At 38.6% G+C, this 26,654-nt stretch overlaps 1 protein-coding gene across 1 annotated transcript; it reads right to left on the minus strand.

Moving 5' to 3' along the window:
* Window positions 1-411: 411 nt before the first annotated feature.
* Window positions 412-21,919, minus strand: NFYA (nuclear transcription factor Y subunit alpha). The gene is made up of 9 exons (XM_042780317.1): window positions 21,845-21,919; window positions 19,077-19,163; window positions 15,962-16,108; window positions 9,356-9,487; window positions 8,929-9,034; window positions 7,040-7,188; window positions 5,226-5,399; window positions 4,377-4,478; window positions 412-465 (listed from the first exon to the last, which is right to left on the minus strand). Exons 1-9 carry the CDS (start codon window positions 21,917-21,919, stop codon window positions 412-414), a joined length of 1,026 nt encoding a protein of 341 aa, XP_042636251.1.
* Between the last annotated feature and the right edge of the window lie 4,735 nt (window positions 21,920-26,654).

A 26,654-nucleotide genomic window follows, 5' to 3' on the forward strand; every position in this document is an offset into this window, starting at 1 on the left:
AAATTCCTATGGGAAAGAGTGGGCTGTGGATTCCCTGTTTGCAGTTTAGGTTGAGAAGGTTGCTCTTCTCCGTTGAGATGGGTGGCTGGCTTCATCAAGTCAATATAAGTGCTGTATTTGGTACTGCTGGGCTGGCATGGGTCCCTTGTATCATCCTAATTTATGAAATGTCAATGTCATCAACAGTCTGAAATAGGTCCTGACTGAATGGGTGAGACAAAGGCTTGCAACTTCAAACTGGCAGACATTGCTGCAATTATAATACTGAGCCACTTATTAAAAACTAAGTGGTTTCTGTCCTATAAAAAAGGACAGAATATGATTATGAGTGTCCCATCAGAAGAGTTGACCAATTTCCTGGAAAAGTGGCAAGGAATATGACCTCAATCAGCTCCATCACATGACCTGGGGTTAGGACACTCGGATGATCTGTGTCATTGCTTCTTCATCTGCTTGGTTGGGATCCTAGAGAAAAAGAAAGCATAATGATTAAATTCTTTGCAAAAAAGCAACAGGAAATTCTTGGCTCTCACTACTTATCATCAAGGGAATACACAGAACTTCCCCAAGTAAACCAAATGCTTCTAATGTGTCTAAGTTTGCATGTATTATTTAAAACCGTTTCAGTTCCATTAGGAGAGAACAGACCCTAAACCCTATTCTTGAAAGGACATCTGACCCACCTCCCATTATCAAATACTCCAGAGTTGAAAGTGCATCTCTTGCCTAAGCACCCTGTTTTAGAGTTATCAGGTGACTGAGAAAAATACCCAGAAAAACCATGTCATCCTGTAGTTTTGTACCATTATTTTCTGATTATCACATTTTAATACTAAACAGGACTGGAAAGAATTTATTTACTTTAATGCACACATTTTGTAGATGAACTGAAGCCTTGATAGGTAAAGTGATTTGCCTGGACTAGAGTCAGAAAGTTAGGAGCTCTGGTAGCATAGTGGCTAAGACACTTGCCTGCTAACCAGATGGCTGGTGGTTCAAACCCACCAGCCACTCCTCGGAAGGAAGGTTGGGCATTCCTACTTCCGTAGTGATACTGCCTCGGAAACCCAAGGAGGGGTCGCTATGAGTCGGGGCCGACTCAATGGCAAACAACAACAACAACAACAACAACAGAGTCAGAAAGTTAGTCAGGAGCCCAAATCTCTTGGTTCCTCATTCAATTACTAAACTAACCTCCTGCCTCTCACTTAATACCTGCTGTTTTAAGGCAAGGATCAGCCCCTGGAAGTTTTTTGCAAAAGTTGACAATAACCACCTATAGTTCCCCATACCAAGCCTCTGAAGCCTCAATTGGCAAGTTCAGAGAAACAGCAGAAAGAACTATGGAGGTGGTAAGATTGGAGCCAGGTCTTGAACAATCAGCAAGAACAGTAACCACACCATTTACTAAGCACTAATCGTGTGCTGGGAGATCTGGTAGCATAGTGCCTAAGGCACTTGATTGCTAACCAGAAGGCTGGCGGTTCAAACCCACCAGCCACTCCTTGGAAGGAAGGTTGGGCAATCTACTTCCGTAGTGATACCGCCTCGGCACCCCAAGGACGGCTCGCTATGAGTCAGGTCCGACTCCATGGCACCTAACAACAACAATAATTATGTGCTAGATATCATACAAAACAGGTGCTCTGTGGATTATTACATGACATCCTAATGTTCCTGTGAAGTACTTAATAGTATTCCACTTTACAGACAGAAGAAAGTGAGGCTAAAAGAAGTTATGCAGCTTGACTAAGGTCATACTGTTAGCAAACAGAATTAGGAAAGGTCTGGTATAGTACATGTCCATAATCGACATGAATGAACAGCAAGAATAAAGGAGGGGCTCTCAGATGACAGATAAGGAATAATAAGCATTGCTGAAGGAGTTAGTGTTTATGTGTGGGCTGAGGAAACCTAGTCTGACTGTTAAGGGGGTGATGAGACAAAGTTGCTTAGATGTCATACAGAAAATTTGACCTTTGATAGAGTAAGAAACAATGTATATCTTTGAACAGGGAGCTGACATGACTAAAAAACCGGACAGACCAAAAAAAACTTAATATAGTATCTTACAAACACTGATCTGGAAGGATGCAGAAGGTCAATTATGAGGGGAGAGGAGATCAATTTGGAGGTTATTCCAGTAGTGCAGATGGGCTGTGATTTTCATACAGAATGAATGTAAATGGGAAGAATTCATTAACTCAATAAATATTTACTGACTGAGTGCCTCTTCTGTATTGGGCACTATGCTAAGTGCTCAGAATACAAAACAATTCTCTACCCTCCTCAGAAGGAGCTCTGATGGTACAGTGGCTAAAGCATTAGGCTGCTAACCAAAAGGTTGGAAGTTTGAACCCACTAGCTGCTCCATGAGAGAAAGATGAAAGCAATCTGCTTCTGTAAAGATTTACAGCCTTAGAAACCCTATAGGGGCAGTTTTACTCTATCCTAATGGGTCACTACGAGTTGGAATCAACCCAATGGTCGCATGTTTGATTTTTTTATTTGGACTCTATCTTCGGAGCTTGTAGTCTAGCTTATAAGCTAACAAAGGAGAGACAGCTATTGAACACTTAAGAAAATACTTAAAACAATTAAATTATTTATCATATTCTAAAGAAAAGCAAGCTGTTTTGAGAAAATAATAGCATAGAAGGGACTCTTGATAGGGTGATGGTCAGGGATAGCCTCTCAGATTTAAGCCCAAAACAAACATATAAGGAGTTAGCCATGCAAAATGATGGAGTGAAGAGCTTTGCAGACTAGAAATTTGAAGGACAGAAAAAAGAGTAGCATGACAAGGGCACAGAAACCAAAGAGCAGGAAGAAATGGAGCTAGAGGTGGCACGAGCTAGATCATGCAGGACCCTGTCAGCTATGGTAAGCGTGCTGCATTTTAGTCTGAGTGTGCAAATGGGAAAGGGCAGGGAGGCCCCTTAAGCAGGGCAATGACAAGATCTGATAGACATTTATAAAAATCACAGTAAGATGGAGAGAATGGAACAGAAGGGGACAAGAGTGGATGAAGGGGGACCCCTAGGCACCTGTTATCCTAATCCAAGCAAAAGAAGAGAGGCTTAGACCAGCAGATGACAGCTGTAGGGAGGGAAAAAGTAGACTGAAATGGGTAAATGCTGAATTTATGGGTAAAAAAAACAAAAACAAAAACAAACAAAAATCCCTGTTCTGGTTACCTAATGCCGCTCTGACTAGCATATACCACAAATGGGATGGCCTTAACAAACAGGAGTTTATTCTTACAATTTGGAGGCTTTAAGTCCAAGTTCAAAGTACCAGGGTCTAGGGGCTGGGTGAAAGCCCCTCAACCTTGGGGTTTCAGCTCTGCCTCCTGCTCCCGGCCCCCTGGAGCTAGAGGCATTTCTTCACTCAGACGGCTGCTGAGGCTGCCAAGCCCAAGGTTGGCAAGTAAAAAAGCACAGTCCCAATGTTACCAAACCACATAGCAGGCCATTAATTCAAATCCATTGTTAAGTCCCAAGGTCAGCAGAGCATGGCAAGCTGCTGATCAACAACACGGGTACATGCAGGGTCAAAGCATGCCACAGGCTAGAGACCATTCTCAAAGCTTCTCCTTATAGGAAGCAGACCACATCCCAAAGGCAGCTACTTAGCTGCTTGTGGTAGATCCTACCATGGAGATGATTGCTAGTCTCATCATGGGGAATTAACTACCAACAGCTACCCAGCTACTCAACCGGGCCCACCCAAGTTGACACACAAACATAACTACCACAATCCCAGAGTTCTATTTTGGATATACTGACTCAGAAATGCCTACAAGATAAAAACAGCAGAACTTAATGTTAAGAGCTAGTGCAGTATAGTAAACAGATACACTCCGAAATGAAATTGCCTCTGTTGTACCATTTATTAAGCATCTTACCTTTAGCAAATTACTTAAGCTCTCTAAACCCAAGATTCTTCATCTGTAAAATGCAGGTAATAATTCCTACCTAACAGGGCTTGAAGTTATAAAGAGTCAATGAAAAAGAAAAAGAGCTGATAAAAGTGCTTAACATGGTATCTGGTACATAAAAGTAAGTGTAAGTTGCTGTTGTTTCTACTACACTAAGAGTCAATAAAACTTCTTATTTCTTGAAAAATCAAAAAAGTGAGAATTTAAAAAAGGAATTAATAGTAATAACTTGAAAAGACAATAAAGAGGGAACAAAAGCCACTGGAGTAAATGCTTTCAGTGGGTTTAAGAACAAAGAGAATCTAAGAGACACGATGTGGTACTCAGTTTTGTGAACTTGATTAATTCCTGAGTGTGGTAACAGCAAGAAGATGGTGCTGAAGTGTTCAACACAAGAAAAGAATGCAATAAAAATAAAAGGTATAAATCTTTTTACCTGCATATGAGGACTATCTTTTTCCTTTGGAGAGAAAAACCGTCCACCTTCACCGCGTTTCCGTGCCATGGCATGACGATGCCGAGACTCATGCAGGTATTTCTAAAACAAGAGGAATAAAGGCATCTAACTACTAGCCAGGCCAGTATAGTTAACGTCCAAATCCCATCCTCAAAAATGTCAAAGTTGTAACCAAATGCATAAGAAGTAATGATGACTGAATTTATGGAGAAAGCTTTGGAGAAAATACTAGAAAGCAGCTAACAATGTAATACTACCATATTAATGTAATTGCTAAATGAATAAAAAAAATTGTTCCCCAAAAGCACAACAGAGATCACTGCCTAACTCCCAATATACACTCCCTTCCCACCTTCTGTTTTAATAGTAGAACCAAATTTTTATTGGGCTGCTTAATAAAAAGACTGCTTTTCTTAGCCTTTCTCATAGGTTAAGTATGGCCGGGTAACTAAGTTCTGGCTGATGAGATATAAGTGGAAGTATAATACAGAACTTCCTGAAAGTTACCTTCGCTCCTAGACTAGAGATTGAGCAGCTATGTTGTACCATGAAAATAGCACACTAAGAATAGCACACTAAGAATATCAGAGTAGTAACACAGAAGGAGAATGGGTCTTGAGAAATGTGAACTGTCTCACCAACCCCAAACAATTTACTCCTGGGGTTCTTTTATGTACGAAAAAAATGAAATCTTGCTTAAGTCACTGTTATCCAGCTAACTTAACTTCAATTATTTGCAAACTACTTAAGGAGACAAACCATACAGAAAGTAATTTTAAAAGCAGAACCCTGCCGTTCTGTTCTATATCCTCCGAACGTTATACACACCCTTCTTTCCTTTGGAATTTTCCCTTCTGCCTCTAGTTTAGCCCGGGCTTGCCTCCTCTTCAGAATACGGTGGTACTGTTTGGCATTCACATAGAGAGGCTCTTCTTCAAGCATCTCTGCCCCAGGTAGAGGGATTCTTTGGATAGCAGGCACAGAGCCAGTCCCAGGCACCATCTGTATGAAGAGGAAACCAGAGCTTATTAGCGATGTAACTGTGGACATTAGTGTCTCAATCCCTGTTAATCTATTTTCTGAACGCTACAAACAGTAGCTTTTATTGGGCACTTGTAGGTTCCTTGGCCCAACTACAGGCAATGTTTATACTTTAGGTATGCATTTGTAACAAACATCTTGGACATCACAGGGAATTCAGGAGCCACTCAGAGAAATGACACAGACCATGTCCTAACATAGCTTCATTTCCTAGGGTTGTCTGCTGCCATCTAATGGTCAGGAACTGTATTCACAGGACGATTACCCACTGACGACAAGTTGATTTGGACTCATAGTGCCCACGGGAGAGAGCGGAACTGCTCTGTGAGGTTTCTGAGGCTGAAATCTTTATAGAAGCAGACTGCCACATCTTTCTCCCATGAAATGGCTGGTAGGTTTGAACTGCTGACCCCTCAGCAGCTGAACACTTTAACCACTATACCATAGGGCTCCTCCGTAAGACAATAAAATATTACAAATGAAGGTATGGATATACTGACCAAGTGCTATTAAACATGAACATTTATGTAAATAATTAACTAACTTACTACATATATTCAATTCTCATTTTTTTTTTCTAAACAACAAAACATGTACTCTATGTTGTAAGGAAAACAGTAACAGATTCCTGTGCCCTAAGCCTTCCCAAACACAACCAACTACCTTTGTGTAGGCTTGTACCACTCATTCTTAATTTATCCATTTTTAGGCACTGTGTATTGACATCCTATTTTGACATGTGAGGATTTAGATTTCACTCACACCCCTCAACTCTCTCTTTAATATATACAGATATAATTTTTATTTTATTTTATAAACTTCTTATTTTTTTAGCTTATTTCTTGTTTAACCTACTACAGGTACTATCTTTACTTCCCAAAGATCAATACTCCACCTTCTTTCATTTTTCGGAGTTCCAAATCAGATTACATAGTCAGGTATTTTCATCTCTTAATTCACCATTGTACCTCCAGTATCTAGAATGGTCCTTGACACACAGTAGGTGCTCAGAATAAATTATGGTCCATAGTAGTATTTAGTGTAAAAGTTGATCTCTGTAACTGCCTTTACAATCAATCTCAGTCCCACAAGGTCAAGAGTATAAGCATTTTATTAAGAAACCTAAACCAAACCTAGGAAGCTCTGGTGGGATACTGGTCAGCGGTTTATCCCACCAGCTGCTCTGTAGAAGAAAGATGGGGCAATCTATTTCCATAAAGATTTACCACCTTGGAAACACAACAGGGGTCACTATGAGTTGGAATCAACTTGATGGCAGTGAGTTTTTGTTTTGAAACCAAACCTATTGTTGCTGAGTCACCTGCGACTCACAGTGACCCTAAAGGACAGAGCAGAAATGCCTCGTAGAGTTAATGCTGTAAATCTTTACAGAAGCAGACTGCCACATTTTCCTCCTGTAGCATGGCTGGTGAGTTCTTTTGGTTAGCAGGTGAGCACTTAACCACTGCGCCATCAATGCTCCTTGGTTTTGTCTGGTTTTACATAAAAATGCAATTTCGAGAAATATTCAAAGACCAAAGAGATACACAGAAAACTAATTTATAAGTGAGAAGAGAGAACTAAAGAATCTTTTCTCTTACCATGACCATCCCTCCTGAATTGACCACATTGCCTGCCACTGGCAGTGTCACAGTGACAGTCCCTTGCCCACTGCTTGTAGTGTTGGTATTGGCTCCTGTCTGAACAATCTGGGCTCCTGCCAAGCTGGCTGCTGGGATGGTGATCATGCCTGAAACAGGGACTGTAACTTTAAGAAAATAAAACATAAAACAAACAAAAAACAGGCACACAGAAACAAGGGAACACAGTTAGTCCCTCTTCTATCTGGCACATACTCATTCATTCTGAAAAAAAAAAAACAAACCCTAAAAAGCAACAGAGGAGAAAAAGCACTCTCCTACTCTCTGCCTGGTTTGCTATATATACACTCCAAGAAATCACAATCTGAAATTCTATTAACTGTCTGGGTCCCAGTTATTAGTAAATCTATTATTATAATTGCTATTTTTCTGAGCATTCCATTAATTAATTAAGTTTTCAAAGGGAGGTGAGAAAGTTTGAGGGCCTCCCTTTCTGTACTCACTGTTCTTGTACATATGAACAATCTGCTTCAATATGGCAATTTTGTAAACTTACAATTTGTGTTTTCCAAACTGACGAGTTAGTCAGCTACATGACTGAAAAATCATAATTAAACCAAGCATTCTGAGTTACTAAACTATTAACAGACGGCATAAGTTATCAAAAAATACCACAAAATTGCTTTTAAAAAATCTTAAGCAGCATCAGTTCACCTGTTCTATCTGAGCTCTTCCCAGGAGTCAGTTCAGTTCAGGCCCTCTCCTGAGTCTTAGGAAAACACATTGTTACTGTAATCTTTGGATCTTGTACACTACGAATACTTTAACCTCAAACTTTTAGTCATAGAACCTAACTAAAATATGAGCAGATGTTTTTAGATTTAGCTGATAAATGCTTCTGAAAGCCCTCAAGTCCAGTTCAAAGATGTCCTGCTCTCTGAAGTCCATTCTCCACCTCCCAATCCAAGCAGATTTCATTCATCTCTTCCTTATTAATGCATCACCTGTTCCTAAAACATACTTTCATAGGGGCCCTGCATTGTATTTTTTTATTCACATATATGCCTCCCTCACCAGAATACAAGCTCTTTGATGACAGAATCTCTCTCAATAAAGTGCTATGTCCATTAAAAATAATGACTCATTGCTGTCGAGTTGATTTTGACTCACAGCAATACTTAAGGACAGAGTAGAACTGTCTCAAAGGCTATAATCTTTATGGAAACAGATTGACTGCCACATCTTCCTCCCACAGAACTGTTGGTAGGTTTGAACCACCAAACTTTTGGTTAGTAGCAGAGTGCTTAACCACTGTACCACCAGGGCTCCTTGCTGTGTCCATTACAAAAACAAAACAAAACAAAAAAAACAAACAACCGAACCCACTGCCATCTGGTCAATTATGATTCATAGTGAAACCCATTGGGTTTCCAAAGCTGTAAATCTTTACAGAAGTGGACTGCCTCATGGTCTTCCCATGGAGCAGCTGGTGGGTTTGAATCACTGACCTTCTGGTATGCAGCCAAATGCCTTACCCACTACACCACCAGTTGTGTCCACAGTAGGTATATAATAAGTCTTTTTGGAATAAATGAATAATGGAGTGATTGAAGGGGTGGGAAGGGGGTAAGAAGCAACAGCACTGTAAATGCCAACTTGATTTCTGATCAATTTCTTCCTCAACCAATAAAGAAACCTTGTATTTCCAATCTTCTATTTAGATATTTTTCTCCCCCAAAGAGCAGGCTTACATAATCAACAGGATCAATCTTTTAGCACCTACGGTAGGAAAAACTGAAAAACTACAGGAGGAATCACTGAAGCAGTGAATTAATCAAGGGGCACAAAAGAAGTCCAGTGAAGTCCATGGAGCCTTAAGGGTACCTTACCCTGTTGGAGGATAGTGCCATCTGCATTAACTGGCTGATAGACTATGGTCTGTCCTTCAGCAGTCTGTGCCACTTGCTGCCCTTGGACAGCGATTTGCTGCTGTGTCTGTAGGAAAGAAATCACATCACAATTTAATACATTCCAAAGACACCACAAAGAAAAGGACCATGCAGTATTTATTTATTTATTTTTAAACCATCTTTTTATGGTCTTCTCATAAATTGATTCTGACACTACAGGACAGAGTAGAACTGCCCCATCTTTCTCCAGAATGGCTGGTAGGTTCAAACCTCTGACCTTTTGGTTAGGAGCCAAGTACTTAACCACTGCACCACCAGGGCTCCTCTCACTTGTACTATACATGAAGTACTTGGCTCAGTTGTCTGACCCTTCTGTATCAGTTGTGCACCTGTACTGTAGAATTACCTGAGTCTGGCCGGCGGTGACGGCTGTCTGGGGTTGCTGGATGATTATCTGCTGGGTCTGGCCCTGTTGGCCCTGTACCTGCACAGCCTGTCCCCCTTGGATCTGGATCTGTCCTGGTGGGACCAACTGTATCTGCAGAAGAAAACATAAAAGTATGTTAATTTAAAAACATCCTGTTTTTATAGATGAGATATTCTACTTACTCAGAATAATTCCAGGGGAGTATAGATGAAACAAGCCTAATGTTAATAACTACTGAAGCTATGATACACAGTGGTTTCATCATACTGTTGCTCTCTTTGTTTTCATCTTTGAAATTTTTTCTGTAACAGAATGTTAAAAAAAAAAAAAAAAAAAAGCTATTTCCAGTTTTTCCAACTCTAAGCTGGAATTCTATAGATTAAATGTACACACGTTTTTAAGCATACAAGTGTTGATGCTAGCTGATTAGACACCTATGTAGTCACCATTCAGATTTAAGATATTAACATTATGCCATATTTGATTTATTTAACATTTCCCTTCCACCTCAAAGGTAATCACTATGCTAAAATTGGTGAGTATCCTTACAGAGCTTATTTTATACATTTGCATCCATATAAATGATACTATTCTGTGTATTTTAAAATATTATATAAATAATACCATATTGTGGTATCCTAATCTTTGTGCAGTGTTTTTCAGTGAACATTATTTTCAAGATAACAATGAAACAGTTCAACTAGCCAGCTGAAATAGAACTAGTTTACTCATTTTAATTGATGTAAAATACAACGGAGAATTATACCATAATATATTCATCCATTTCTCTTAACATTTGGGTGGTTTCCAATAATTTCACTTCTATAAATTAACAGCTCAAATAACGTTTCTTTATTCAGATGTGTGAGTTTCTCATGAAGACAAGTACGGTAAATTATGGGACATCATTTCTGAGATGAGCTTACAAAAAAGATTGTGACATCCATTTGGCTGGCTATTTCTTACTATCTTCAGCCACACCTGAGGCACTTATAACTCATGTAACTGAATTTGGAAATAGCATCTACCCCAGTTGAGCTCTGCAGTGACTTCAGCCCAGGCTGCTATCTTGATGAGGGCTTTATGAAAGACCATGAGTCAGAGGACCTCATTATGCCAAGATACCTGACCTATGAGAACTGTGAGATAAGTTATATTCCCCCTGGTTCCTATTTTCCAACATCTTTACCAATACTTAGTTGTCATACTAGTATCTGCCAATCTTCTGTGGATTTAATTTGCATTTCCCTTATTAACTAGTGAGAGTGAGCAATGTCTACATGTATCCCTTGCTATTCAAATCTATTTGGTTCCTGGGTTTGTATAACAGCTAAATGTCAGATAGTAATTTTGGATAGTATCTGTGCTTCTTGAATCTATTCCATCCCTGCTTTCAGATACCAAAGAATACCTATTTTTCTTGGCCATTAGGGTTCCCTCTTCTGTCAATTTGTATCTTTTGCTCATTTTTCTATTGGATTATTTTCATACCAATACTTTAATTCTTTGTATGTTCTACATACAAATCCATTATATATGCTAAAAATATCTTTTTGTCTGTATCATGTCTATTACCTTTACTTACATTGTAATCTATCTACGTTTTTATTTCAAAGTAGTCAAATCTGTATGTTTTGTAAGTATTTAAGAAAGCCTTTAAGAAGTATCTTATATGTCTACCACTTGAAACCAAGAGGGCAGCATTTGCTCAAAAACAAAGCTCAGAAGGCAGGAAGGAGCAAGAAAGGATGAATGGAAATGGGGGAACCCAGGGAGGAAGGGGAGGAGTGCTGTTATAATGAAGGGATTGCAACAAATGTCACAAAACAAAATGTGAATAAACTGTTGAATGGAAAACAAATTTACTCTGTCAACTTTCACCCAAACCACAATAAAAAGTCAAAAAAATAAAGTATCCCACAGAATAAAGCAAACTTTCTTGAATTTTCTTCTAAAAGTTCCCAAGTATGCTTTTCTACATTTAGATATTTAATTTCTCTAGCAAGTATTTTTGTATACAGTGTTGAGTCAGAGATCAAATTTCTTTTTATCATTACCAAACCATCTGTCCACTGATTATCACTTTTGTCATATACCAACTTCCAATATTCTTGCAGTTCTCTAATCTGATTCCACTGTCTGTATCAACCCAAGGTTTTTCATCTAAATTTATACACAAAATTTCACATGTATTGGGGTATCTGCATGTAAAAAACAAAAAACAAAAAACAAAACAAAACATGAGAAGGCATACACTTCATGAGAATGCTAACAGGGATAATGCAATCCTAGAAAGGTTAAGAAGTACTCATCTAAACGGCTAGTCAAAGAATACTAATGAGAAGTAACCTCCTTCGCAAGAGGAATTAAAATCTTAACTGTTCTAAGAAAGGCTGAAGCCTTATATATGTAACCAAAAAAAACTTTTTTAAACATCAAACCCCAAAACCAACAATACTACACACATACAAATCACAGAAGTTAGAACTGCAATGAACCCTGGAAATCACCTGATATAAACTGCAATTTTCGATGAGAAAAATTGACTTGGGCAAGATCAGAAAGCTTGTCTAATGGCAGACCTGGGAATGAAAGCTGGGTCGCTTCATTCAGGATACTGCTCCCAGCACTGTATCAGACTGCTTCTATTCAACAGTGCAGAGGAAGGCGTGGCAATAGGGGCTGCAAAGGAGGTGATCAGGAAAGACAGACATGAAATAGCACATGAAACTGAGGAAAGCACACTGAAAATATATTTCAGTACTCATACATTTATGCATGAAGCAATGTGGAAACAACAACAACAACAAACTACCATTCTATCTTGCCAAAAATATGCTAAGAGCCTTAAAAATGCTTTTACCCTTCGCCCAAACAATTCCATCTCCTCAATGAAACTGCCCTAAGAATTCAATTGAAAAATAAAACTTTCATGCTAAAAAATATTTGTAGTAACTTCGTCTATAAAAAAAGCAAAGCAAAACAAAATACCAAAAAATCCCTAAACATACTATAAAGTGTAAATTCTGATTCATCAAATTGACTGGCTATTATGAAGAGATTTAAGATGTTAACTGAGAAAATCATGCTGATATAAGTTAATTAAAAAAGGGGGGGAAGCAACGAAAGCATATGCATGCTACAATTATGCCTAATAGGTATGCACAGAAATTACAAGGCAATATGCAAAAATAACAGTTGATTTTAGAAACAGAGTGATCATGGCCTGTATTTTTCAACTTAATAATTTCCTCCAGAAAAACAAAGACATTAATGTGATCACTGTCACTATTAATACAAAAGACACTGACACAGAAGTTAGTTAATAGTTCTCTCCCACACCCTGTTACATGCTCATAAACATATATACTCATAGAAAGAGGAGAGGTGAAGCAGGGGTTAAGTTTGGCAGTTTATTACAAACACAAAATCATATAGTATATATTTCTTTGCAATTTATTTTCCACTACAAATACTTTCATATTTATCACCACTCCCTCTCCCTGGTCAACAGTTCATATTTTTTAACAATGACATAATACTCCATAGTATGAATATAGCATGATTTATTCAACCATTCCCCTCTAAATGAACATTCAAATTATATTAAAAAAATTTATAAATGATGAAATAACTGTCTCTGTACATGTCTCACTACATATTAATGCTTTCTTCCTATAGGATATTCTCAAAAGTAGGACTATTAGATCTAAAGGATTATGACTTCAGAATTTCATATTCCCAAAAATAATACCTATATCCTTTTTTTCACATCTATTGCAGTACTGGATATAACCACTTTTTAATTTTTGCTAACTTAATGACAAAAGCTCTTCCAATTTCAAAATTTGATGCCAGAGTTGCAAGTCACACTTCTATACAGTTGTTCTTTATCTCTTCTACATCTTTCTCTTGTTTACCACCTTTGTTTTCTGCTTCTAGAATCACGCTTTGAGGGGGATTTATCTACTTTATTGGTTTGTTCAAAGAAATAGTTTTTATTTAGTCTTCCTATATATTTGTTTCCTACTTAACTAATTTTTTCTCATTTTGTTGTTCTTTCCTAACTTCTTAAAATAATTATCATTCCTTTATTTTCAGCACTCTTTTAAATAAAGAATTTAAGGTTAAAATTTTTGCCTCAATTGATTCCTTAAAAAGCTGGAATCAGAAATATCATTTGATCCAGCAATCCCATTACTAGATATATATCCTAAAGCAGTGATAGCCAAGACAACAACAGATATATACACACCCATATTCATTGCAGCACTATTTACAATAGCAAAAAGATGCAAACAACCGACGTGCCCATCTATAGAAGAATGGATAACCAAACTACAATACATATACACAATGGAATATTATGCAAAACTGAAGACTAATGTAGAGTCTGCAAAACACTGCATAACATGGATGAACTTGGAGGACACTATGCTGTGTGAAATATGAAAGGAAACTTTACTGGTTATCAGGGGTAGGAGGGGAGGGAACACTGCAAAAAAAAAAATGCATTGACCCAAGTCACTTTACTTTTGTGTATTTCACTGCATATAAGTTATATTTCAATAAAATATATTTAAAACTTTTTTTGCCCTAATTATAGTTTTAAAAGTATGAGGTGACTTTGCACTGAAAAATTTTCTTTTTATTTTCTAGATAACTCAAATTACAAATTATATTGAATAAAAAGAATATTTCTGATCAAAAACAACCATTCCAAACCAGACTGTAAATCCCCTCCTCCAGCCCCTTAGGAGGGCCACATCAATGAATTACTCTGATTAAAGTAGACTCTCACTTTATACTGATTCAAGATCATGTCTAATATCTTAGTCCTTAAGTACATTTGGGCAATCTACTTTAAGTCCCTGGGGTCTGTTGTTGGTTAGTTGCCATCAAGTCAATTCTGACTCATGGTAAGCCCAAATGTATAGAACACAACTGCACTCTACAGGATTTTAAAGACTGTGACCCTGTGGTACAGTGAATTACTTAATGTGGCCCTTCTAGCCATAGTCTTTGCAACTTTCCACCACCAAATGACTGGGTATAACTATGCAAATGAGGGGTTCTTATAGCCCACCAAAGGGACTTGATAGCTTGCTAGAAACAAAGCACCCTTGTCAGGGTGGGGTCACACAAATAAGATATAAGCAACCCAAATGTGAGGATTGGTCAGTTTTGCCATCCCTCTAAGCTTAAAATAAGCCATACCAGAGATGGAAATGGAGGATCTGACTACCACCAGAAGAAAAGATGGGAGCAGGGTGTTTCCTTTGGATCTGGGGTCCCTGCACTGGGAACCTCCTCAACCCAGGAGACAGAGAGAGCTGTAACACCGGCGAGATGGTGAGAAGAGGCAGCAGCAAAATCAGGAGACTAGTGGGAGACAGAAGCCTTGTTGGTTGCATTGGCTGCCATCTGGGGACCTGGTGCAGCCAGGTTTATCAAATCACAAGTTAGAGCTGAGTACCTTCAGGCTGAGGCTTATTGGCAGAGTGGGGGTGCCTCTGGGCACTTATTGGGAGAGCTAAAAGAACTATGTAACACTTTCCTGAGCTGGGTTGAGGTCAAGCTACCACAAGGATGAGAGGCAGATGGAGGTGTGCCTGCAAGCACAGTTGAGAAGAAGCTGTCCTGATCGAAGAACTGCATCCTGAGTAGTTTTTGATCCTGAATTGTACTATTATTCTCTAATAAGCCCCATAATCTCGAGTATTACCTGTGAGTTCTATGTAGCACTGCAACAAATTACTGAACCCAGCACAGAAGCAGAGGGCCATGGAAGGGAGAGTTGGTGTCAGAATTGGTAAAGAAGGTGGAGGATGGAGGCATGTCTGACCTCAGGAACCAGCTTTGGGCTGTTGATTTTGATCCTCCTCCCTTCTTGTGAAGTTAAGAGGAGGTTATATGATGCCCCCACACCATTTTTACAGCCCTTTTGAAAGCAGATTGCCAGGCCTTCTGAGGTGACTCTTGGTGGATATGAACGCCCTTTCAGTTAGCAGTCCAGCACTTAACCATTTGCACCACCCAGGACTCCCTCATAATGCTACAGAAGTAGAAAATGAACTAACAGGGGTGAGGGATGGGATTCAATTAAATGCCATATCAACTGTCAAACAGCTTTCAATAATCTAACATTTAAAATCTCTATTCTGACAATAGGAGCTCTGGTAGTATAGTGCTAAGGCATGTGACTGCTAACCAGAAGGCTGGTGGTTCAATTCTATTCCTGGGAAGGAAGATTGGGCAATCTACTTCTGTAGTGATACTGCCTCAGAAACTCAAAGAGGGGTTGTTATGAGTTGGATCCAACTTGACGGCGGTGAGTTTGGGTTTTTGGTTATTCTGACAATCTAAAGTTCTCAGCTACTAGCTAAAAAGTTGGCAGATCAAACTGACCATCTGTTCCATGAGAGAAAGATATGGCATTCTGCTTCTATCAAAATTTATAACCTTGTAAACCCTATTGGACAGTTCTACTCTGTCTTATAGCAGAGTTGAAATCAACTTGACAGCTGTGGGTTTTGGCTGGCATTCTGACAATCTGCCCAAACATTTTTTTTTTATACTGCTTACCTGCTGTAAGCCCTGTGTCCCAGATACAGGTACTTGCATGATGGTTTGACCTTGCCCACCAGGAACAGCCTGGACCATGATGGGTTGGCCAGTCGATGTGATTAACTGTCCTCCACTGACTTGCACCATTAATGGCTGCCCCTGGACCTAGAATGTAAAGAAATAAGAACAATGAAATAACAAGAAACACAAAAACGCTTTTACCAAAAGATATTAATTGGAATTATTCTGCTGCCTTGCTAAAAGGGGAAAAGGTAGGAGAGACACTAAGAAAGTAAGTCTTAAGTCCTCAAATTACCTTCTTCAAGTATCTGTGATATTTGGCATCTTTAGACAAAATGTCAAGTTAAATAGTTTAAACTTAGATATAATGGAATATTACTACCCAGAGTCTTTGGGAAGTCTTAATAGATATACTTATCACCAAACACAGGCTAAACCCATAATAAAGATTTAATTAAAATGTCAAAGCTATTTGCCTTTTTTAGACCAATAGCCAGGAATGGTTTCTAGTGATGGCTACAGAAGCACTAAGAAAGGTGATGGTGGTGATGGTGGTTGAGTGCAAATTCTATATTCTAAATAACCTGGAGGAACTCAATCAAACCAGCAATGACTGCAGGAGGCTGGGTGGCAAGCAGCTCTAACAGCTTATGTCCCCATAGTCTCTCAAGGATAAATAAAACGTCTACCTTTTTTTACCCTCTTTAACATTCTGAGAATTCTAGATACATTTGTGTTTAAATAGCCCATTATCAAAGACTGACTAGAGATACTTTCTTGCAATTTCCAAGGTGGACTTCCTCACAATGGATCTTATAATGTCAATGTAATTATTTTAGCTTTAATAAAAGCAACAACAAATGTTGAAATACACGGAATAAAGTATACATGTAAAATTCCCAACTTTCAAACTCTTATGAATAAACAGACTTCCCTAGAAGGCAGAGCATTTCAAGTGCTCTGTAATATCCTGAGTCTTGATTTAAAAAACACCTAACAGAATGCTTTCCGGAAGCCAAAATGTAAGCCATGTTAGAAATGAATGAGAATGCGCAAGAAACTAGAAAACAGTCCCAAACTTTCACTGTTCAGGTTCTATCATCTTTGTATTATTTGTAACAGAACATCAACAGCAAGTCTATTTATCTAACAAAATTACTTATTTATGCCAATGAAAATCTATTTAAATAATAAAGATCAACCTGTATGTCCAGTATGTATCACAGGTTAGCTATTAAGGTCCCCTCTCCTACCACCACCACCATCAATGTGTCAGAATTACCAAGAAATTCAAATACTAGGTTTTGTTAAACTATTCCTTAGAGAAACTTTACTTGACTTTTAAGTAATTTACAGCAAATTCTTATATGCCTTCTCCTTCCCTTACTTCTATATTCCTAATCAAATTCCCCTTTCGTTTTTCAGAATATTTATTGCATGAATAACTAAAAGAACTATTTAAAATAATGAGATCCCTAGAGAAAAGATTTCCAGTATTTCCATTTCTTTTAAATAAAATCTATAAGTAGGAACGACAAGTTTTAAGGTACAACTATTAATAACATTCTGGCCATCCATCATCGTACTTTCTCTCCTCATTGGCATGCTACATGTGCACACAATAAATGATCTGGGACTTGAAGAAGCCCCACTGTGTTTACAACATGTGAGTGATTACTAGGACCCATGCATCAGACAAGAAGCCATACAGTTAACAGCATGTTACATTCCCATTCCACAAAAGGTTAATGGCAATCTAAAATGTGTTTTATGTGTCAATAACATGAAGCAAGCATGAATAATATGAATAACAAGCTGTTGAACTCTGAGACTCAAATCCATCTAGGAGTAGACGCTGTACGCTCAGCATCTTTCAGCCGAATTTATGTCCAGAATTGGCTGTCTATCACCACCAAACACTACTGATGGTAGGGGAAAGAAAGCTTGAAAGCGTAAAGTGAAATGATCACAATAAGGAGCAGTTAACCGCAGGATACTTAGCAGGTCTAGTATTAAGTGAGATGCCAGTTCTACATTCCAGGTCTTATTACTCCCATTTCAATGGAAGAGAAAAAGTAAGGCATCCAAATATTGCCAATTTCTCATATATATAAAGATTTTAATTAAAGTAACCTGTAGACACAGAAGATTACTACATATAGGCACTAACCAAATTTATGACCCCAATTTGGGATATTTAACATGGCCATTGTTGTTGTTGTTATGTGCTGTTGAGTCAAACCCGACTCATAGCGACCCCTCCTTGGGTTTCCGAGGCAGTATCACTACGGAAGTAGGATTGCCCAACCTCCCTTCCGAGGAGTGGCTGGTGGGTCTGAACTGCCAGCCGTCTGATTAGCAGGCAAGTGTCTTAGCCACTATGCTACCAGAGCTCCCATACATAATGTTAAGAAATGGCTACTGATTAACTAAGAACTCTTACAATGGCCATAACACCTAAGATTTATAGAAAGCATATTCCACCCTTACCCAACCAAGAGGTATGGGGTAATCTCACAGATTCAGTAAGACAGGCCATGATTTCCCCAAGAAAAGTAGTAAAAAGGCAGCAGTTAACTAGATTAATAAGATTCAGTGATTAGAAAAACCTTGCCAAGTACAGACTTATTTTGCAGCTAAGGTGCCCTTTTAATAAAAATAAATTCTAGTTAATATACAAGCAGGTGCCCTTTTAATAAAAATAAATTCTAGTTAATATACAAACACATACATATACATTTCCTTCTTCACTATTATAATATAACCTCATGAAATTTTACTAAGCAATCTTGTTACAGAGTTTGAACTCTGAGTAGGACCTAATACCACTTCTAAGAATTTCTTCCTGTCACTTTTACCTCTTCTTCCCAGACATTCCCAAAGAAACATACAAGCGAAATGTAGTTTTCCTGAAATTGAGAGATAAGGTCACTAAGTGACTGCATGAAGCATAAGGACTCTGGCATCTTATAAGCCTCAAAGACAAGTTAGCAGCATTGAAAACATGCAACCGACTTTGCCATTCCTACTTGAGATCCGAACACAAACAGCACCCAGACATGAGGGGATGAGAAGTCATGCAGTGCTCACAGAGAATCAGAGAGGACACCACTACCTGGAGAGTCTGGACTTGCTGGCCTGAGGCGGATGCCACCTGGGCCTCAGTCTGCAGCTGGACAGCAGTGACACCACCCTGCTGCTGAGAACAGGAACAGGAAGAGCTTGAGAAGTGTCAGGAAGGAAATGTATAGTTTAAGACATGAGATCACCTTACCTCTTGTGTGAGGGGAGTCTTCTTTCAAAAGCCTCACCCTACGTAGGACTTTCAAACTGTACAGACTCACCAGTGGCGTCACTAGAGGGGTGTACGGTGTATAGACCACACCAGGTGACACTGTCAGAGGGGGTGGCACGAAAATGACTGTCTATAGAACTTTTGTACAGTGTTTCAGCACAAGTTTATTATTTTTTATAAAAATATTCCTGTAGTTACAACAACATTTTTCATAAGCCTAGCTTGAGTTTATCAATAAACTTACAAGGCTAAAACTCTATGCTGATTTACTTTTTGAACCTTCTAATATGCTCCAGTCAGAGCTGTCATTGTTATCCAATTACAATTATGTTCTGAATCATGTGGTTTCATCTGCATAGCACATGCTGTTGTTTTCTTTGCCACTAATATTTTATAGTTGTTGATTTCGTCAAATTTCCTGGTTTTAGCTACAAGCTTGCGGTCATTAGTATTTGTGGCCCTATATCAATAACTTTTTTTGAGAATGTAGTAATTAAAGGAAAAGGAGAAAAATCCAAAAAGGCTCCTGCTCAGATACTAATTTTGTAACTAATAATGCTGTACTTCAATCTAGAAAGATTTTACAAAACAATTTTGTTGTTAATATTCATATAGTCTGAAAAAAATATTACATTTAAGTAATTTACAACTGTTTATCACATATTATTATACGATTAAAATTGATAATAAACATTACTAAGGATTCTGTATGGTCTGGTAAGGGAAGAAACTCTTGGGGGAGGGGGTTTGACACCATGAGTTACTGCACTGGGTGACACCAACCCTAGTGACGCCACTAAACTCACTATACTGAAGCTGTTGTGTTGAAGATAGCAGGATCAAAGATGTTAGTTACAAAAACAAAAACAAAAACAAATTTGTAATGTAGTCTTTCCCTCCAGGAATAGGCATTTGATTCCTTTGCTTACACAGTCATTCTAATCCTCTTTTTTATTTCCTTAAATGAATTCCCAAGAACAAAGTTATCAGATTTTAACAGCCTTGAAACTACAATGAAAAATTTCCAGAGCTTTAGTGATATCACCAAGAAGGGAAGAACCAATCACCATGAGTCAAAATCATCTTCATTAGGTCACTGCTCTTATATCCCCAAACTAAGAATATTTCTACACAACTGGACTCTCATAGAAGCAATGTTTACAGTCAATCAATTTTATATCTTCTAATGGTAGGAGCTCTGGTGACATAGTGCCTAAGGCATTTGACTGCTACTAACCAGAAGGCTGAAAGTTCAAACCCACCAGTCACTTCTCAAAAGAAAGGTGGGCAATCTACTTCCATAGTGATACTGCCTCGGAAACCCAAGGAGGGGTCACTATGAGTCAGATTTGACTCGACAGCAGTGAGTTTGAGAGAGTCGTAGGTTCGGGCAGATTAAAAATCCCCCCAACCACCAGGGCACTGGTCTGAATGGAGGGGCCCTTTATAGGACTCTCCTCTCTAACAGGGCAGCTGAAGGAAGCTGCCAGAGCCATAGGAGCCATGCAAAGGGAAAGCCAGAAAGGGAGTTCAAATAAATTATCTCTTTTAATCAAGAGTAACTCCTTCCTTTGTTCAATATCCACTAACTCACTGCCATCAAGTCGATTCTGACTCACAGTGACACTATAGGACAGAGTAAACTGCCCCATAGGGTTTCCAAAGCTGTAAAACTTTACAGAGGCAGATGGCTTCATCTTTCACTCAGGAAGCAGCTGGTGGGTTCGAACCATCAACCTTCTGGTTAGCAACCAAACGCTTTAACCACTGTACCACCAGGCTTTCTTCCCTGATCAGTAGATAGAAATAATCCATCAAAACTCCCTTTGTTTTTCCCACTAACTACTTTTCTAAATTAGCTAAGTTCTCTTTTAGAAACAAAACATTCCAAGACATCAATCTTGGCTAAAGATCAAATTAAAACATAATAAATTTCTTTTCTTAGGGGGTGGGGGATAAGTGACTTTTACTAAAAAGAGGTACAAATATAATGTACCAGATGTAATCTGGGTATAAATTCAAGAAAGCAACCTATCTTTATTGGGATAAGTCAGCAGCAGGGAAAATATGTGTACATTCATAAGAGAGGCTGTCTAAATTATGAGTTTTTCAGAATAAACTCTGGTGGACCAAATCAAAGAAAAGTAGGTTTCTCAGAAGTTAACTATGTTGGTTTGTCTGTTGTAGCCAACCACTTACTATAAATTACAAACTAACACAATCAAGAAGAGAAACAACCAAACTGTTATTTAGAAACAAAACCAAACAACTCCAAATTTTTACCTGAAAACAAAGTTAAGTGTTTTGCCTTTTAAAGACTTTAGAAAAGTGGTAATTTAAGTCAGGCCCCCAAGAAGAACAGATTCTAAGTGGTCACGGACTGGATAGAGAGTTCTGAACACAGAGCACAGGAGAGAAAGCACAACAAATTCAATCTTCAAAATACACTTCAGCACAAGTCATCTAAACCCAGTAGTTGACAAATTATTGGGGGTTATTTGCCACAGAGTAATATACCAATCAATTGGGTGGTACTGTTATTAGCACCATTGCTGTGATGTTTCAAGCAAGTTTTACTTCCATACCTGCTGCTGAATCTGTCCAGCCTGCACAACAATTTGCTCTGTAGAACTATTGCTATTTGTTGTATACTGCTCCATGTTAGAATCCCGTCCACAGTGAGTTCTGCTCTGGAGGTGCTAGAAGACTGCGAACTGCACTCCTATTAGAAAGGTTGGGAGAGAAACTAAAGTGAGATTGTCAACAAAGGCCCTGCCACACAAATAACACTGATAACTTATCACTGTATTTTGTTTGCTAGAAAACAGGGTAACAAATAGGAAATACTTGTACTTAGCACCATTTTAAGGTAGGATTACAAGGGAAAATCATAAGGAAGATCCCAGAATGCTATTTTCAAAATGCTCTTCTGAAATTTTTCTTTGGCAACCTTAGGACACTATCCTTAACATTTGTTAAGCTACGATATTGCTTTGTTTCAAGGCTTCTTGAACCTGATTCCAGATCTCCAAAGTTCACTTGCTCTTTAAATTGTTCTTTAAATTCATGACAAATATTTGTTGCCTACTAGACATGTTACTCTAGTCTGCTATATTTGCTTATTGGAGTCTCTATTAAGTTACACTAAGTAAGAAAGTCCTAGCTAGGCAGTCTTGAAAGTTTAGGCATTTGCATTTCAACCAAGGGCAAGAAATATAAATAATTAATATTAATAAGATAGTTAAAGATCAGATATTATGAAATTTACAAAATTATATACTTAGGTTGTAATTTTCTCTAAAACAGTGTTAAGACTTTCCCCAGTCTTCAATTAGAATGCCTAATTATACCCCATACTTCTACAGTACAGTTTTAACTTTTCATTACAAAAATTTCAAATATATATAAAAGTAGAGAGAACCACATTAACAAATATTCATACCCATCACCCAACTTGAACAATTTTCAACCTGTAACCAAACTTTTTCATGTATATCTCACCTACTTTCCAGCCCTCCTCTGGATTATTTTGAAGTAAATCCCAGACATCAATTTTAAAAATCTTATTTTTTTTTAAAAAAAAGAATCCATCAAGTATTTCCATATGTATCGCTGAAGAATAAAGATTCTTTTGTCTGTCATTTTATCAAAATGATAATGTCTCCACAATATGTTTCATGCATTAAAAAAATTACCCAGTTCTTACTGTCATCAAATATCCCATCATTGTTCAAATTTACACTTCAGTGGAGTCCCTGTGTGCTGCTTGGCTGCTTACCAAAAGGCTGAAACTAGTCAAGTCCACCCAGAGGTGTCTAAGAAAAGCCTGGCAATCAGTCTATTTCTGAAAACTCAGCCACTGAAAACCCTAAGGAGCACAGTTCTCTGATATACATAGGGTAGATGAGTCAATGGTAACTGGTAGACTACAGTGTAGTAGATTACATGATATGGTTTTTCTAGTCATAGTATTTGCAATTCCCATTTTGCAGTGAGTAACTGAGTAGCTGCTTGTTAAAGTCATTCACCTGGAGCAACACAAAGCAATCTTCTGGGAAGTTCGCTCTCTCTCAGGTGTACAGAATTCTGATGCTGGGATTGGTTAGTTTGGCCACTCTGCCAGGCTCAAAAGGAGCCCTCCTACAGGCAGGAGTCTCTCTGACTGCTGAGAAGGGCGTGCTGCTGAGAGATGTGAAACAGACACGCTAAGAGAGAGATCGCAATGCTGAGAGAGAAACGTGCTATGGACAGAGACTGAGAGAGACTGTCAGCTGAGAGAGAGCTAGCTGACAGAGACTGAGCATGTTCTTGAACTTGAATTGTAGCCTGTTGCTTCCTGAATAAACCCCATAATCTGTGAGTTCTATGTGGCCACTGCAACGAATTTTTGAATCCAGCAGAGATGGTGGATGCCATGGGAGGAACAGTTGGTGTCAAGGTTAGGAAGAGGGCTGGGGAGTGGCAACATGTCTGGCCTCAGAGGAGCAGGCATTGGGCTGCTGAAGGTGATTCTGTCCTCCTCTTGTACAGTTAGAGGTCAGAAGCTACTGCCTCCTTGTCCCTTTAGTGCAGGTATACTGATGTCTAAAATTTACTTTAAAATGTATTAAAAAAAATAAGATTGATGGATGAATGGGTGAAGAGATAGGTATGTGATAAGGTAAGTATTGTAAAATGTTAAAAGTAAAATCTAGGTTATGAGAATACAGGTGTTTATTGTAAAATTCTTTCAACTTTATGTTGGAAAGTTTTCATAGTAAAATGTTGGGAAAATCTAATAAAAAATAATCAAGCCTATGAAAACAAGATAATCAGAATGAGATGCAGTACGAGCATTAAAAACCACAATTAAGTGACAGGATGGCTATGCCATCATAGCACAATGATCTGTGGCCTATGGTTTCTTGAACTCACTGTCCTTGTTCCAATGGAATGCTCCCCAAGCAAATTTTCCGATTTGGATTTCACGTAGAATAGCCTACAGGAAGCAAATATGATTAGCAACACAAGTAAACTTGATAGTTATTTCTCACTGCATACTGACAAAGTGGTTTTTCCACATTCTCTTCTTAACTGTTTGACATGAGGGGATGAGAAGTCATGCAGTGCTCACAGAGAATCAGACAGGACACCTAAGAGATTCTGGGTATAGAAAAGAAAATTGGATTTTCAGCCAGGTGAAGTAGCCCTGCCAGGAAGCCAACAGGTCTCTCTAAACTCTATCTTGTCTCTAACTGCAGCACACATAATTTTATTAGTTTAAGAAGCTCTGGTGGCACAGTGGGTAAGACATTTGGCTACTAACCAGAAGGTCAGTGGTTCCAACTCACCAGCTACTTTGCAGAAGGAAGATGAGGCAATATAGTACTGTAAAGATTTATAGTTTTGGAAACCCATTAACTCCTCATAAGTTGGAATCAACTCGATAGCAGTGGGTTTTGTTTTTTAACTAATAAAATTAAAGTTCACAATACAAGAGAGTATGTACGATTCCACTTTCTGAAACTCTGAAAAGATAATAATCTAGAGACAAACCAGATCAATGATTGCCTGGGACTGGAGAATGGAGAGGGAAAAAAGGGTGATTGGGAGAAGAACATCCAGAACTTTCTGGTGGGGATGAAAACGTTTTATACCTGCACTGTGGCAGTTGCACAGGTGTACAAATTTGTCAAAACTCATCAATATGTACTCTTACTTCCTGTATGAGGTTTGCCCTCATTTTTAGAAATTTGTATCTTACAAGACTAAAACAGAATTTGAAGCATATGGTAATGACTAACAAATAAAACGTCATGCACCTTGTCTTCCTCACTGATTTATCCTGGTAATATAATTTGTGGACATTTAAATTCACCAGCCACTCCTCGGAAGGAAGGCTGGGCAATCCTACTTCCGTAGTGATACTGCCTCGGAAACCCAAGGAGGGGTCGCGATGAGTCGGGGCTGACTCGAGGGCACATAACAACAACAACAGCCACTCCTTGGAAGGAAGACTGGGCAATCTACTTCCATAGAGATACAGCCTCAGAAACTGAAGTTAGGATTGCTGCTATGAGTTGGATTGGACTCGAGGGCACTGAGATTGGTTTTTTTTTTTTTTTTTTGGTATGCTTTGAAGGGTAAAATGTAAGTAGCTTCAAATTTAGTAACAATTCTCTGTTAATGAGGAAGTAACTCACCTTGGGATGCACAGCCTAATAGTGAATGTTGCTCTTCAAGAGCCTTATGTGTCTCCTTCAGTTAGCAGAGCTGCAATACAATCTGACACATTGTCTTTCCTCAAATGACACTCTGCCCAAGTTCCTGACAAAATTAAGTCAGCCAGATTTAGTCTGTCTAGCTCTTGCCCCTAACACAAAAGCTTGAACGTTTTTTCCTCAAAAAGAGACAGACAGAAAATGAGTGTGCTTATTCTGTTTAGCATGAACATTCTCTTCAGAGCATCTATCTGCATGCCTTTCGTATCACACAAGTAGACATGTTGCCAACCACTGGGAACTCATTCTGTGTGGACCTACACAGATTTTTAAAGCTAAAACTTTCAAAACCTCAAGTAAAAGCATAGGAAAAGCCCCTCGGACAACCATATTTGACCATCACTACCTAGCAAAAATAGTGCCTAAGGCACTTGACTGCTCACCAGAAGGCTGGTGGTTCAAACCCACCAGCCACTCCTCGGAAGGAAGGTTGGGCGATCCTACTTCCGTAGTGATACTGCCTCGGAAACCCAAGGAGGGGTCGCTATGAGTCGGGGCCGACTCGACGGCAAACAACAACAACAACAACAACAACCACCTAGCAAAAAAGAGTCCGTAGTTGGTACAAACAGTTAACGTGCTCCGTTGTTAACCAAATGGGGTTCAAGTTCCCCCAAGACTCCTCAGGAGAGCGGTCTGGTGATCTACTTGTGAAAAATCAGCCACTGAAAATCCTATGGAGCAGACTCGATGCCATCTAGTTACTGGTTATTGGGTAAAGACTAGAATAGTAGCTCTCAAACTTTTTGGACCATAATTTACAGTAAGAGATACGTTTCACGTACCACTATTTACCCAAGCACACATAAAAATATGTAACTGAAACATATTTATCCTCTTTTTAAATTGTGAATTGGGTGAAAGCTTACAGAACAAATTGGTTTTCCATTCAAAACTTTATACGTATTTTGTTTTATGACATTCATTGAGATCCTCACAACAGAACAGCACTCACTCTTCTCACTTCCTCCTTGTGTTTACCATTTCCCTCCTTCATATCAATTCCTGCCTTCTGAGTTTTATCCCGACTTTTTCATCTTATATGGTTATTCTAAGAAGTGAATACCTTCCTGGTATTACTGTTCACCTTACAGGCCTATCTGTCATTTGTCTAAAATTTGAGGTATGGGAGTGA

This window comes from Orycteropus afer, unplaced genomic scaffold, assembly GCF_000298275.1.
Source record: "Orycteropus afer afer isolate SDZICR_OR568_19922 unplaced genomic scaffold, OryAfe1.0 scaffold00034, whole genome shotgun sequence".
Classification (NCBI taxonomy): Eukaryota; Metazoa; Chordata; class Mammalia; order Tubulidentata; family Orycteropodidae; genus Orycteropus; species Orycteropus afer.